Consider the following 14,017-nt stretch of genomic DNA (forward strand, 5'->3'; position numbering starts at 1 on the left):
AAAGATGGGAAAATTTCAGCCCCAAAGATAAATGTTTAGGCAATTATTAGGAGATTAAAATGGAAATTGTTTCACAGTCTTAAATTGTTCTTTCGTTTTTTAATTATTTCTATTGTTGTTACTTTTATAAAGGAGCTGATTTTTCTAAGGGACTTTTCAGTTAGTCAGTTTCTTCATTGTCAGAGTAGGTAGGGAACCGTAAAATTAATTAGACACATAGTAGAAAATAAGCAGCCTGGAAAAAATACAGAAATGTATTTTGTAAGTTTCTTCAATTTCAGTAATAGTGGTGTACTTGTAACAATAGTAGGTCCCAATTTTCAGAGAAAAATTTAGTTTTTTTCCCCCCAAGTTGACACAGTTTCTTTTAAGTATCACAGGTACTTTAATTCCTTTGAGAAATCTGTGATTCTGACATTTGTCTGCAGGGCTCGGTTTCAAGGAAAGGCTGGCTCAATAATGGAGGTTCATCAGAGACTAGTTTTCACTTTTCCTTTGATCTAGCCATAATGCCGAGACTCTTATGTCTGCATTAGTGAGGCAAAAAAATATCCCTATGAGTCTCCCAAAGAGGTCAGCAGGAGTTGAAAATACTCAGCATCTCGTAGGGCTGGGTTCCAAGCTAGTATTTTAAATTGAATGTTACCAAGAGCTAACAATCTAGAGGTTTACCATATTTAGGCATTGTCCCGATCTTATTTCCAGTGCTTCAATATTGGCAAAACATACAGATTCTATATAGAGACTGTTGATTTCCAGTAGTACTAATTATACCCCAAAAACTTTTGAAGGAAAATAGATATAATTGCTGCTTTGGGGATCCCATAATTGAGTAGAAATAGTAGTTTAGCAGATGTTCTACCATGAAGCTATCAAAGAACTCGTATTTGTTTATGTTAAAATGAATTTTATTTTTCCTGATAGATATCTTACTCTGTTATCTCATTTTAGAGGGACACTGACTAGTAGAATAAGCCCCCACATATAACGTAGCTTAAACATTTCCTATAGCGAGGAATATTTTCTGATTTCTATTCATTTTTTGTTTCAAAGAAACTGAAATCTAAAGAGAGGAAGATGTAATATTTTAGCAGAAACTAGAGCTGTTGATTAATTGCAGTTAACTCACACGATTTAACTCAAAAATTAACTCACACGATTTAACTCAAAAATTAACTCTGATTAAAAAAATTAATTGTTGAACAATAAAATACCAATTGAAATTTATTAAATATTTTTGGATGTTTTTCTACATTTTCAAATATATTGATTTCTATTACAACATAGAATACAAAGCTTACAGTGCTCACTTTATATTATTATTTTTTATTACAAATATTTGCACTGTAAAAATGATTAACAAAAGAAATAGTATTTTTCAAGTACTGTAGTGCAATCTCTTTATTGTGAAAGTGTAACTTATACCAGTGTGAGATTTCTAAGGACAGATATAGCATGGTTTAAGAATCTAAAGTGCCTTCCAAAATCTGAGAGCGATGAGGTGTGGAGAATGCTTTCAGATGTCTTAAAAGAGCAACACTCCGATGTGGAAACTACAGAACTCAAACCACCAGAAATCAATCTTCTGCTGGTGGCATCTGACTCCGATGATGAAAACGAACATGTGTTGGTCCACTCTGCTTTGGATTGTTATCGAGCAGAACCCGTCATCAGCATGGATGTATGTATTCTGGAAAGGTGGTTAAAGCATGAAGTGATATATGAATCTTCAGCACATCTGGCACGTAAATATCTTGTGATGCTGGCTACAACAGTGCCATGCGAACACCTATTCTCACTTTCAGGTTACATTGTAAAGAAGATGTAGGCAGCGTTATCGCCTGCAAATTGTCACCAAACTTGTTTGTTTGAGTGATTTGGCTGAAGTAGGACTGAGTGGACATGTAGGTTCTAAAGTTTCACATTGTTTTATTTTTGAATGCAGTTATTTTTTGTACATAATCCTTCATTTGTAAGTGAAACTTTCTTTATAAAGAGATTGCACTAGAGTGCTTGTATTAAGTGAATTGAAATATACTATTTCTTTTGGTTTTTACAGTGCAAATATTTGTAATAAAAGTAAATTTAAAGTAAGCACTGTACATTTTGTATTCTGTGTTGTAATTGAAATCAATATATTTGAAAATGTAGAAAACATCTGAAAATATTTAAATAAATGGTATTTTATTATTGTTTAACAGTGTGATTAATTGCGATTAATCTTTTTAATTGCTTGACAGCCCAAGCAGAAACCGATTGTGGCTGTTTAAAAACAAACACTGTTAACAAACAATTATTGGCTCTGTTCATAATCCTATTGAAGTCAGGGCTATTCTCACTAAAGTAGGTAGTAAAACTGCCACTATTATTCCTAAAATTGTGTTGACATCTGTAGTGATGCTATTAAGAGTAAGTACATCAAAAACAAATTGGCTGTGTAACATTAAGCTTTGTAAGCAAATCAACAAAATTATTGTTTTTCTAAACAAAAGGATGAAATGGGTGAACAACATGTAAAATTTTGAAGAGAGATTATACTAACAAGGACCCTTCATACACCTTAGTGCACCTCACTGGGACAGTCCTAATTTGACCCAAGTAAGTTCACACGAGGGTATTAAATTAGCAGATTTGTGTTATTTACAGATGTAAATGTTGGGAAGTTTTTTGGTCAAGCTTCAAGGAAAAGTCAAATATTGTACTGGTTTTCTACTGAATTTTTCCATATAGCTTCCAAAATGTTGTTAAAATATAATCTATTTAAAACCATCTGGAGGTTTAGAACTCAAATGAAAGCGTGATTAACAGTGAATTAAATATTGAATAGAGCACAGCACACAAAATGTTGTCTTTTAATCTTTAAAATCAAATATCCAGATGTCACATTTATTTTGTCTGGCCAAATGGACGCTGAATTGTAAAGAAAAACCTGGAGTGGTATCAATAAACTCATGTTGATCTTGTAATACTGATATTTCATGCACCATGTTATGCAGTGGTTTAACAATAAAAAGTCGCATTTGTCCTACAATTATCAAAAATTGTAATTCTATTTTTTCTAGTTTTTTTCTAAATATAATGTTTGCAGGTCTCCTTTAGTGTATGATTACTGACGTGATCCACAAGTAGATACCACAAATGATGTCATAAAACTCTATGATATTAAAATTTATTTGGAAAGTTTTACATTTATGTCTAACAAACTGTAACCATATCAACACACATACTCTAGCTGGAGTAGTAGAGGCCTGCAGTTTTGGTGCTGACAATTCCTAGTTCAATCCCCACAGGTGTCTATAATATTTTTATATAAATAGTCATACTCCGTTACCAAATCCCGCCAAGATTAGACTTCAAGTAGTGTGAGCATTGGACATGCAGAGCAAGCTTGTTGAAGACAATGGAGTAGTGTCCCAGTGTGAATAACAGCCTGTTACTTACAGCTAACAGCATTATTCCTTTGCTTGCTTGATGCAGAGCCTTGTGTTTGGGGCGAGGTTCAATACCCACTAAAAACTATGCTGGCTGTACTTATGTAGCACAGTTCTCTGCATTTGCTTAAACCAAACTGCTACAATAAGATCTAGTATTTGTTGGAAGATGTAAACAATAGCCTTTTTTTAAATAATGCATAGGGTTTTTTCTTTTTTTAAAGAAGTGTACAGTACATCTAGTCTGTGAGCTATGTATCATCATAGCCAAATAGCCTCATAGCCTCTTGGATACCCTTTCTATGTAATTTTATGTTTATGAAGTAATTCTTCTTTTTGTTCCAGGCAGTAAGTGAAATCACATTTTCCAAAAGCATCTTCTGATTTTACAGAATTTCTGATAAAAGTCTTCTGCCTCACTGCATTTTCCTACTTTGGTCTGCACTTGCTTCCACCCCCCATTAAAATGCTTACTCTCCCCCATCCCTTTGTATTATAATTATCCTCAATATGTATTTGTTTGCGTTGGCCTAGCAGAGCTGTTTTTGAGGATTAATTATAAGTATCATTAATTATATTGCAATACATAGTAAATAGTTTTCAGAAGAATAAAATCTAAGATGTGAAACTTTTTTTTCTTCTTTTAGCAGTTTGACACCAGGTTTAACTTGCCTGATTTCTTTGGAAGACCAAAACCTGGGCCAGATTTGCCAAAAGACTTGCTGAGTTCTCTAGGGCTCTTTGGCACAGCTGAGCTGATTTCTCCTTTCAGCTGGAAACATAGTGAAAAAGTGCCAAATTTCAGCTCTAAATCACACACACCTCCGTCCTTTTATGTCTAAAATTTAAGATAGGAATAAAGCAGAGGCGGCTCTAGCTTTTTTGCCACTCCAAGTATGGCAGTCAGGCTGCCTTCAGCAGCTTGCCTGCGGGAGGTCCCCGGTCCCGCGAATTCAGTGGCGTGCTTGTGGGAGGTCCGCCAGTCTCGCGGCTTCGGCGTACCCGCCGCCGAATTGCTGCCGAATCCACGGGACTGGCGGACCTCCCACAGGCACGCCGCCGAAGGCTGTCTGACTGCCACCCTCGCAGGGACCGGCAGGGCGCACCCTGCTTGGAACACTGGTGCCTGGAGCTGCCGCTGATGCTAAGAAAAGAAGATGTCCGTGCAGCACAGCTCAAAGCTCAGTAGAAGCAGAATCCTTTCCCCCACCCAGTTTAGGAAACCCCTTGGAGTAGGCCTATTTGAGTGGCTCACCTTCCAAACTCCCTTGTCTAAGGTGTGCAAGGGTGAGCCCAACCACCATGGCCCTTTTGAGGACTATTGCAGAGCAGCTTTCCCTCTGCTTAGTTTAGGATATACTCAGAAGCAGACCTTCTCCCCTGTTCCTTCTGTGCAGCAAACTACACAGGAAAGGAGCTCTTATATTACTTTTTATATTTATATTACAACAGCATCCAAAGATGCCAGTTGGGAATAGGACCCCTTGTGCTAGACACTGTGCAAACACATAGGAAGATATCCCTGCATTGAAGGGTTTATAATCTAGAGTGTATCTTAAAATCGGAACAGATAAAACAAGGGGTGAGGGACAGGAGCGCCACATACAGAGATGTGTCTAACAGATTCCTGGCAAACATCATCCTAGTGCCAGGTTTTAGTTTTCCAGATCTGCAGGAGGGGGATGGTAAATGGGATGTTACTAGGAGCACTGGAATTGGGGAAAGAAGGAAGGGAAGGGGTACACTGTTGGGGGTGGAATGGAAGGGAGGCTGGGAAGACGAGAGAGTGAAGAGAATTGGTGCGTGTGTACATGTAGGTGTAGGCTGGGTTGGGGCCAGAGAGAAATCTGAGAAAGACTCACAGGAAACAGCCAAGCAGCAGAGAAGGAAAAAAATATTCTGAGTCCAAATGAAAGAAAGCACAGTCTGACATCACTGATGGTGAAGATTTTGCCTAGGCTTCACAGCCTCCAGCCCTTACTTTGCTGCGGTTTCTGTCATTGTTCCTGTAGCTACTGCTGGGAGAGTCTTCTAGCTTTTGATGGCTGTCTCTGGCCTTACTCTTTCTCTGCTTAGCCCTCCACAGCTAGGGTGGTGGTGTGTGCTTCAGCCTGGGTGGCCCTTGCTTTGGTCCTGGGGCGGGTGGCGGTTCTGAGTCTCAGAGCTAGATGTCATTGATTTTTGTATCAGTATTTCAGGCAGTAGTTTACCTTTGTTTGTTATGTGGTGAAAGTAAAGCTGTGTAATAGACAGGGAAGTTAATGCAGGCTTGGGTGATGGAATCTGCTAATTTCTTACACATAGGCCTAGAAGTGTGGCACCCATTCTGAGCAAAGATTGGCTGGTATGTCAATTTAGTTATTTGGCAATGAGATTTTGTGTGTCTAGATCAGCAGAATAGCTGTTCCTGGGTGTGCTTTGTAAAAGAAATCCTAATCCCATATTAGCAGAATTTGAAATAGATGAAGTTGTGGATTGTTTGCCGCTTTGAGCAGCTCACTTGCTGCTAGCCAAAACGTTGTCATAACAATGAGGATTGCATTTGTTTCTGTAAGTAGATCTCCCAAAGCCTGTCCCTATTCAAGACAATGACAAAATGCTCATTGAAAAGGCTTTGGGTCCTAACTGAGTAGCTAGGAAATTAATAGCCCTGACAATTTAAAAAAGACACATTCCATTTCACTTCAATACCGCTAACCTCTTATTTGAATACATAATTAGATTGACTGTAACTGACTATTTTAAATCTGTATATATATATATATATATATATATATATATATATATATGTAAAAATAGGTATTTGTTTTTTAATTTATAAATACTCTGAAGAGAGTAGAAGCGAGTTAGAACAACAAATCTCTGACAGTTCTGATGCTTAGCACACTGTGAATTCAACCTTATCTTGCCAGGAAGTTTCTCTTAGAATCAATGATCTGTTGGAAGTGAGAGAATGTCTGTATATAAAGAAGTTGGCATCAGGCTGCCTGGTAGAGATTTGTGAATTCTTGAATTCCTGTAATTGGGAGTAAACATACCTTTCATTATTACTGTAATCTGAAATTTATTGATGATACAAACAGCTGTCCAGTTCAGGGTACTAGGCGTTGACCAGTACAATGATTTTAAGTGGTTAAAGGATTTAACCTTGGGGTGAGTAAATTGTCTTTTGGGGTAATTCTACATATATTGATCTGAACTGATCTGCTTCTAGTGTCACATCTGTCAGGCTGGTGCTGGAAGCTGAATCTCCAGAGAGAATTTTCATGACAGGTGTCAGACATGTGGTGTTATGACAACTTTGCAGAAATCAGATTTACAGGTAGGATTTGTTTATAAGCCTTTCCTGGGCTGTGAATGAATAGTTCTAATCAGCCTTCCTGACTAAACAAGCATTTAAGATTTTGCTAATGCACAGTCTACTATAGTTACCTAAGTGCTGTGGCAAACTTTTGTATTAGCCAGGCTTTTAGCATTAGTTATGAACCTACATTTGTGCAATGAAATCTTTTGCATAAAAGTTGACCTGTAGTAGAAGATTGTTTCTAGGCTGCTTTTTCCCACTGTTTTCCACTTTCCTCATCTTCCCACCCCCCATTTATAACATGGCCCTAATTATTATTTCATCTGAAAAATTGGAGGGGCCTTGTGGATTTGGTTGGGTTGTGGCTCACCCCGATAGCTGTATACCCTACGATTTATGTAATTTTCCTCACAGTGGGAGTGGATGGAAACTTACTAAGGATATGTCTGCGACTGTAGCATGGGTAGGCATAGCCATGCTAGCTTTAATCTAGCTAGAATAGGTAACAGTAGTAGTGAAGACATGGTGATACGGGCTTCTGCACTGGCTACTAGTGTCGCCCACAGGTTGGGGGGTGCAAAAAGGGCAGTTTGTCCTGGGCTCTCCCAAACTGAGCAGCATTGTGACCTGGTGCAAACTTGAGTGGTGCTGGAAGGTCCAGGTCGCAATGGCACTCATTCAAAATTGGCCTGAGTGTCTCTCCATCATGATGGTGAGGTGGTGCTGCAATCCCATGGGCCAGGTTGTAACGCCTGAACCAGGGAACTGGGTCCATGCCATAGGAGCTGCTGCTGGGGATGGGTGCAGGCAGGCTCACTTTCCAACCCCCTCATGCCCCAGGTTCTCCTTTCAGTAGTAAGTTTGTTTTTTCTGGAGTGTGACGGGCCTCGGTTTCAGATTTTGCCTCTGTGGCCCTGGGGGCAAGCAATGGAAGTATGTACGTAGGGTCCCCAGCAAGCTTGTACTGGGGTGGCTAGCCCATGCTGAAGCCTGTGCTGCCACATCTTCATTATTGCTACGTGTCCTAATTAGATTAAATGTAATGCAGGTATGTCTACCCATGTTACAGTCCACCTTCACTTGCTGTATAGGCATGTAGTACGTAACACCCACCAACAGTGTCTAACATGGGGAGCTTCAACCTCATCCCGAGTAAACCTGTCTCATTTCTCAGCCCCTTAGTACCATATATTCCCTTTCCTTGGCCAGTCTCTGAAAATGCCACTCCCTTTCTTCACCCCAATGTGTCCTCTGTAGTATGAGCAGTCCAGCTCCCTCATCATGTAGGTGGTCTTAGCTTATCCCCAGTGCAGCTTGCAGCTGGCTTCTGTGACGGACAATGGTAGGAATAAGAAATGGATTGAAGAATGTCTTTATAAATTAACCAAGAAAATAGAGTGGTGAGACACTAAGATTTTGGGGTGGGGGACTGTTTATTACCAAAGAATGCAAAGCTTCAGTAAGGTATAATATGAGGCAGTGCCCCATTTTTTTTGGCGGCAATCCAGACTTGCTCCTCTTTGGGATGAACTACTTGGCCTTTGGTCTCATTGTTACCTTCACAGCTAAAACCTTATTGTCTCTTTTAGTGAAATGCTCCTATTACCTCGTTAATAGATACGACTGATATGCTATAGAATGTGATCTAAAAATGCTAATGAGACACTGAATTAGTCGGCAGCTACACAGGAGTGAAGTTGGGTTGTATTGTGGAAAGTACTGTAATTGATACTTTATGTATATCATGCTGCCATTAAGTTAAACATGCAAAGAGAACCTTTGTTTTATTTTGTCACAGGCTAAATAAAGCAAATCTATTTGTGAACAATCAAAAGTGGAAGTATAAGGCTAGAGAATTAAGTTTGTCATTCTGCATTCTCTTTCTTGGGAATAAAAAATTAAGACTCCACAGTTCAAAGCTCCTTGATACCTAGCTTATCATAAAGATAATTCTGCATGAATTTACTTGGGGAGTTATAGGTTGCTAGAGATAGCAAGTACCTTTCCATAAAAAAAAATCAGAGATGATATTTTTGTTCATTAATGCTGTAAGGCAGTGCCAAGAGCAGTTCCATTCCTTGCTTCCCTTGATGAGCAATCAGTAGTACGTTGCATGTCGTTCTAATGCTTGGTATGGCATCTAAGTGGAGCATTGGGGTGAGTTAGATGGTGTCATTTTCTCTCGTCTGTTACAAAAGCTAATATGAAGTGCGGATTGCAGTACCAGCCTGCTGTGACTTTGATTTTTCTAGTGGAAAATGAAATTTTGCAGATTCCTGGCTTTATTTCCAGTGGCACAGTTCCAGACTTTAGAATGATCCTGTCATTGGGACATTCCTTAGGTATACAGTTAAATCTGTTGTTCATTAGAAGCAGCTGGAGCCTATCAGTACACTTCACCTACAAGCCAACTATAACTTCAGTAAATTTGAAGATAATACTTTGGTTTGGCCTGCCGTGGCCCTTTCTGTAAAGCTGGAAGTTTGAACAGCTAGCCAATTAAAATTTTCACACCTTTCACATGAGTGTAGTTCTGCAGCTAAAATTCATGGTGGTGGTTCCCCCCTCGCCCCTCCATATAGTTGCCTGCATTCTTACAATTGTATTTTAAGAAACAGACTTTTTGATGTGAAACATTTTCTTTCATGTTTGGAAGGCAATTTATACTGTTTTGATCTTAAAAAAACAACCCCAAAAAACCATTAAGTGAGCATTTGACTTGGATAAGTTGATGCTGAGTGAGAGTCTAGCAATGCGCATCAGATAGAAGTATTAAGAATTATTTAGCATATGCAATTAATTTAAAATCTTTCCCAAATAACATTTTAATAATGTTTTATAGTGAGCTATTTAAGACTTGCAAGGATACCCAGCTTCTTTTTAATTTTGCAATAACTTGTGGAACAAACCAAGCTGGCCAAGCATTTGTTATTACTTTGTTATTACTGACGTGTTTTGTGGCTTTTTGGTCAAATGTACAGCACTAAAACTCCAGGCATCCATAGTGCTTCTATATTTAGTAGCAAAGTCTGGTCCTGGTTGTTAAACAGTTTCCACTTATCGATGTAACCAATCCACAGGATTGGATCTTATGCATTGTGGTCAAATTTTGTGAATGATTTCTCAAAAGCGAAGAAATCCGTTAGGCTTTGTAGAATTCAACTTTTTAAATAATTTTGACAGATATTATCTGTTCATTTTTAAGCATTTTTTAAAAGATTTTGATCTTTCCTCCCAGTTTTCACAGTTATGGGAAATTATGGGAGTCTGAGACATTTATTTAATGGTAGTAGACATTGAGATTCAAAATATTAAACCTTTATAAAAACTGTTATGAACACAAATTGTCAACATAGCATGTCAAAATATACAAAGTAAATATCCTTAAATCAAGACATCATACCCATTCTTACTATTCATTCACTTAATCCAAAAGTCTAATCACTGGATTTGACTGAGTTTGACAGCAGCATTTTTCTTTCTTTGCCTACCTGTAAATATCGATTCTTACTGATGGAAATATTTTGTCGTGGCTTTGTATGTACGCAGTGGGAAATCAACATTTAAGGGTAATCTCCAAATGAATGTTCTGTGATGTGGGAAAATTTCTGTGGTATGGGAGAACCTGCTTACTTTTAAATTCCTTTGTTTCCTAGACAAGGCAATAGGATTATAGCAAATTCAAATGTTTACAAAATATTTCATTTGAAAAATATGGTAATTTTTCCTCTGTGATGCAATTAACTTGTACTGTAAATTAAGCATGGGAAGTGTTTTTTATTTTAAATATATTGCACAGGGTTTTACAGCCAGTTTGTCTTCAAGAACTGTAAATATTCACATTAACCATTTGTGAAAAGCTTGATTCATGGAATGCATCAGTTTCTAAGTGTAGCATTCCGAACCTATGTATTTTCATATGTGGATGTCAGCCTAAGTTGTTTAGCAACATATCAGAACAATTACAAGAGAAGATTAAATATCTGTTTTATAAATGCCTTAGAAAGTCTTTCAAAATGTTTTTTGCACTTTAAATAATTGCATTCATCTATTAAAGCCTATTTGGAAAAAGTCTTTTCTCAAATCTTCTCTTGCCTTCAGTTTCAATTTTAACATCAGCTGATAGCCTGATTTATACTAAGGACATGGTTATACATGTTGAATAACCTTCTCTGAGGAAGTACTTCACATGCTATCTTTTCTAGTAAGAGGTTTTCATGTTTGACCTCCTTTTCTTGATTTTCATTACACATGCTCTACATGACGTGTATTTTTGTATGTGCCAAAGTGGCTTGGGGCTGGTGATAGGATAACATATCTAAAACTACTGTGATGTTTACTTCTAGGAATTACTGCTGAAGTCCTAGTGGTCACCTCTTTTGATGAACTGCAAAAAAGAGCTCAAGATGCCAAGGGGAAGATTGTTGTTTACAACCAGCCTTTCATCAGTTATAAAGAAACTGTCAAATACAGATTACTGGGAGCAGCTGAAGCTGGTAAAGTTGGAGCGGTGGCATCCCTTATCAGATCCATTGCGTCCTTTTCTGTTAATAGGTAGGAATGTTTTACTCTGTACGTGACAATTTGTGGAATCTGACAGGGTACCACTTATGAATTCTGATTTGAGATTATTAACTCTGTAAACATCAGTGTCAGGGTGCAAACTCTATTTGGATTGTAAACTTGTCTTTGCCTTCTCAGCTGTCTTTGTTTCTCCATATTTAGCTAAAACCCACAGTGGGTAACAGGAGAAATTCTTGCACAGGGCTAACAGAGGGTTGTTGAATTGTAATTGTCCATTCAAATGGAACACCCTTGGACAAATCGATGGCTGCTGCCTAGGGCAAGTCAGTTTTTCAAGTCTGAACCCTGGGGGGTGGGGAGGGGCACTGAACAAGGGATCACCGGGTGCGGGACTTTGTTCCCCTAATAAGCCTGATTGTTATGTTACTGCCAAAGGGAACAGAAGATTATAAAAGAAAGGGTCTCTCACCTGCCATTTTAGAGGAAGCATGTGCATGGATTGCAGGGGTCAGAGAGAGGGGGGGGAGGGGCTCCATGATTTAGAGAAAAAGCCCTGAACTACAGGAGGGGTGATTCTGGACTCCTGAGAGGACTCTATCCTAAACCTAAAGAACTCTTCCACATGGCGAGAAAGCTGAGGCAGGGAAATGGGTACAGGCGTGTTTATTATTTCGTATAGATCTGTGTCTTTCTTGTGCTGCTAAAGTAAAGGGTAATTTGCCTTAGAATCCTATGCAAGATCTGTCTGCTTAGGCTGTTGTGTATCCCAGAAGAGTTCAACTATGAACCTGGAGCACCCACAGGGCTGCAGTTGAGAGATGGTGTGCTTAAGCTTCTGGGGAGAGTTTGGGGAGTCAGCGTTACTCAGAGCAGAGGGTGTAGGCAATTGGACCACAGGGCCTCAGCTTTTAGAAAGGGGTGCTAGTCAGACAGGGTGATCATATTTCCCAAACACTGGGGCTGGCCTTGCTGCTTGCCCAAACCCTGCCTGCCTCCTCTCTCCATGTGGGGCTGGCATCACTGCTCACCCCTACCCCTATTTTCTTCCCATCCCCACTTTTTTTTGGCAAAAGTGGGCATTTGTCTCCTTTGCTCTTGACAACTTTGGGATGCCTGGAACTGCCCTTAAAAATGGGATTGTCCCAGCCAAAGCAGGACATATTGTCACTGTAGCAATGCAGGACTCACCCCTGCAGCACCTCCTGCTGGTCATCTCAGGGAATTAGCTCTTTCCAGCACAGACCACCCTCTACAGGCCATTGTCCTGCTGCTGCTTGGCCCCCCATGTCCCTCTCGGACACACTGCCCCATTATCTTGAGTGTTGTCCTCTGGCTATACACCCCTCAGTCTCAGGGTCTCCCCTCCTCAGAGAACCCCCACCCAGCCTCAGCAGAAGGCTAATGCCAGTCATCATTTAGCCTCCATGCCCTGGGGCAGACTGTAGTATCAGCCTACTCATCACCAGTAAGGTTGGGTTTGGAACTGCTGCCTTTGCCTACCCCTGGGCTGTCCTCAGCAACCCCCAGTACCTGTTGCCTTATGCCTAGGCCACAGTTGCTCTGTCTTTCCCCAGCCCTGCTCCACTCAAGTACCCTGTGGTTAGCTCCCTACAGCCAGGCCTGTCTCCCTCTACAGCTAGAGAGAAACTGCTGAGCTCCTGGCTCCCAGCCTCTTATGTAAGGCCAGCTGAGGCCTTATTGGGGTGTGACTCAGCTGCGGTTGCTTCCCCAGTCAGCCTATTAGCTGCTTTCCCTGCCACAGCCCTCTCCCAAGGCTGTTGTAAGCCCTTCAGGGCAGGAGTGGGGTAACCACCCCGCTACAGTCACCCTAAAACAGAGATCTGTTCTCTGGCAGTATGCCTAGAGACCCTGGTAAGAGACAGTGCCTGGACTCTCTTCTTCAGACTCAGGAGGCTTAAAGCACAGGGGGCCTAATGAGGTGGTCTCCAAACACAGCAGCCTAGTGAGTGTCAAACCAGCAGAGGGAGGGGTGTGTGAGAGAGAGAGACTGACTGACTCACACTTCACCTTTTACTTTACATGGTTTTGCAGGCAGGCGCTTCCTTGTAACATGTTGAGTTGTCCAGTTTGAAGTGGGTGTTTGGTTTAGAAACTATTTGTTCCCAACTCTGCCTCCAGTGCTTTTTCATTCTTTCAAAATGTTTTGATCATTGTCACTACTCCAGATCTTGTGTGATTGCTTTCAAGAGCTTTTCACATCGCTGATGCTACCATAAATATTCCTGTAACAACCAATATAAAATACTTCTCTGGTGGCAAGATAAGGCAAATTGTCAATGATTTTAAGAATACATAATTTTGTATGTTTAAGGAGAATAAAGGCATGTTGTTTTTATATTCATGGGCAGTCATATAGCCCTAAAATGACATCAGGAGGACGAAGTAAATGTTAACAACTAATATAATTATTTTGGTCTCCTATAAATAGGTTTTATAATCCTCAATCTGACTAACTTTAAAAAACAACAATCCAGGACTTAAAAATAAATTTTTAATGTTAAAAAAAAGTATGTACATGTTGGTAGAACTTTACTTTCTTAAAGTACTCAAGTGGATGTTTTGTACTTGTTTCTTTAGTTTCCTAATTGTTAATAGAATTTCAGATTTTACCTGGAGATTTTTTTCTAAAAATGAGAGTTTCACACTTAAAATGCTCATTTGTGCAGAGAAAGACAAGTCCAGGGCTTCATTAACACCTTAACTGTGAGAAAGGTAAGACAGATGTGAGACTTTGGCA

The 14,017-nt window shown here is 39.6% G+C and overlaps 1 protein-coding gene across 2 annotated transcripts in view; it reads left to right on the forward strand.

The window, feature by feature from the left end:
* Positions 1-14,017, forward strand: part of CPQ (carboxypeptidase Q) — a 248,406-nt gene that overhangs the window by 39,849 nt on the left and 194,540 nt on the right. For both annotated transcript variants that reach the window (XM_030553530.1, XM_030553529.1), the window contains exon 3: positions 11,082-11,289. In XM_030553530.1, coding sequence (XP_030409390.1) covers positions 11,082-11,289 — 208 coding nt within the window. The remainder of the gene's footprint in view (positions 1-11,081; positions 11,290-14,017) is intronic.

The sequence above is a fragment of the Gopherus evgoodei genome, chromosome 2 (assembly GCF_007399415.2).
Source record: "Gopherus evgoodei ecotype Sinaloan lineage chromosome 2, rGopEvg1_v1.p, whole genome shotgun sequence".
Classification (NCBI taxonomy): domain Eukaryota; kingdom Metazoa; phylum Chordata; order Testudines; family Testudinidae; genus Gopherus; species Gopherus evgoodei.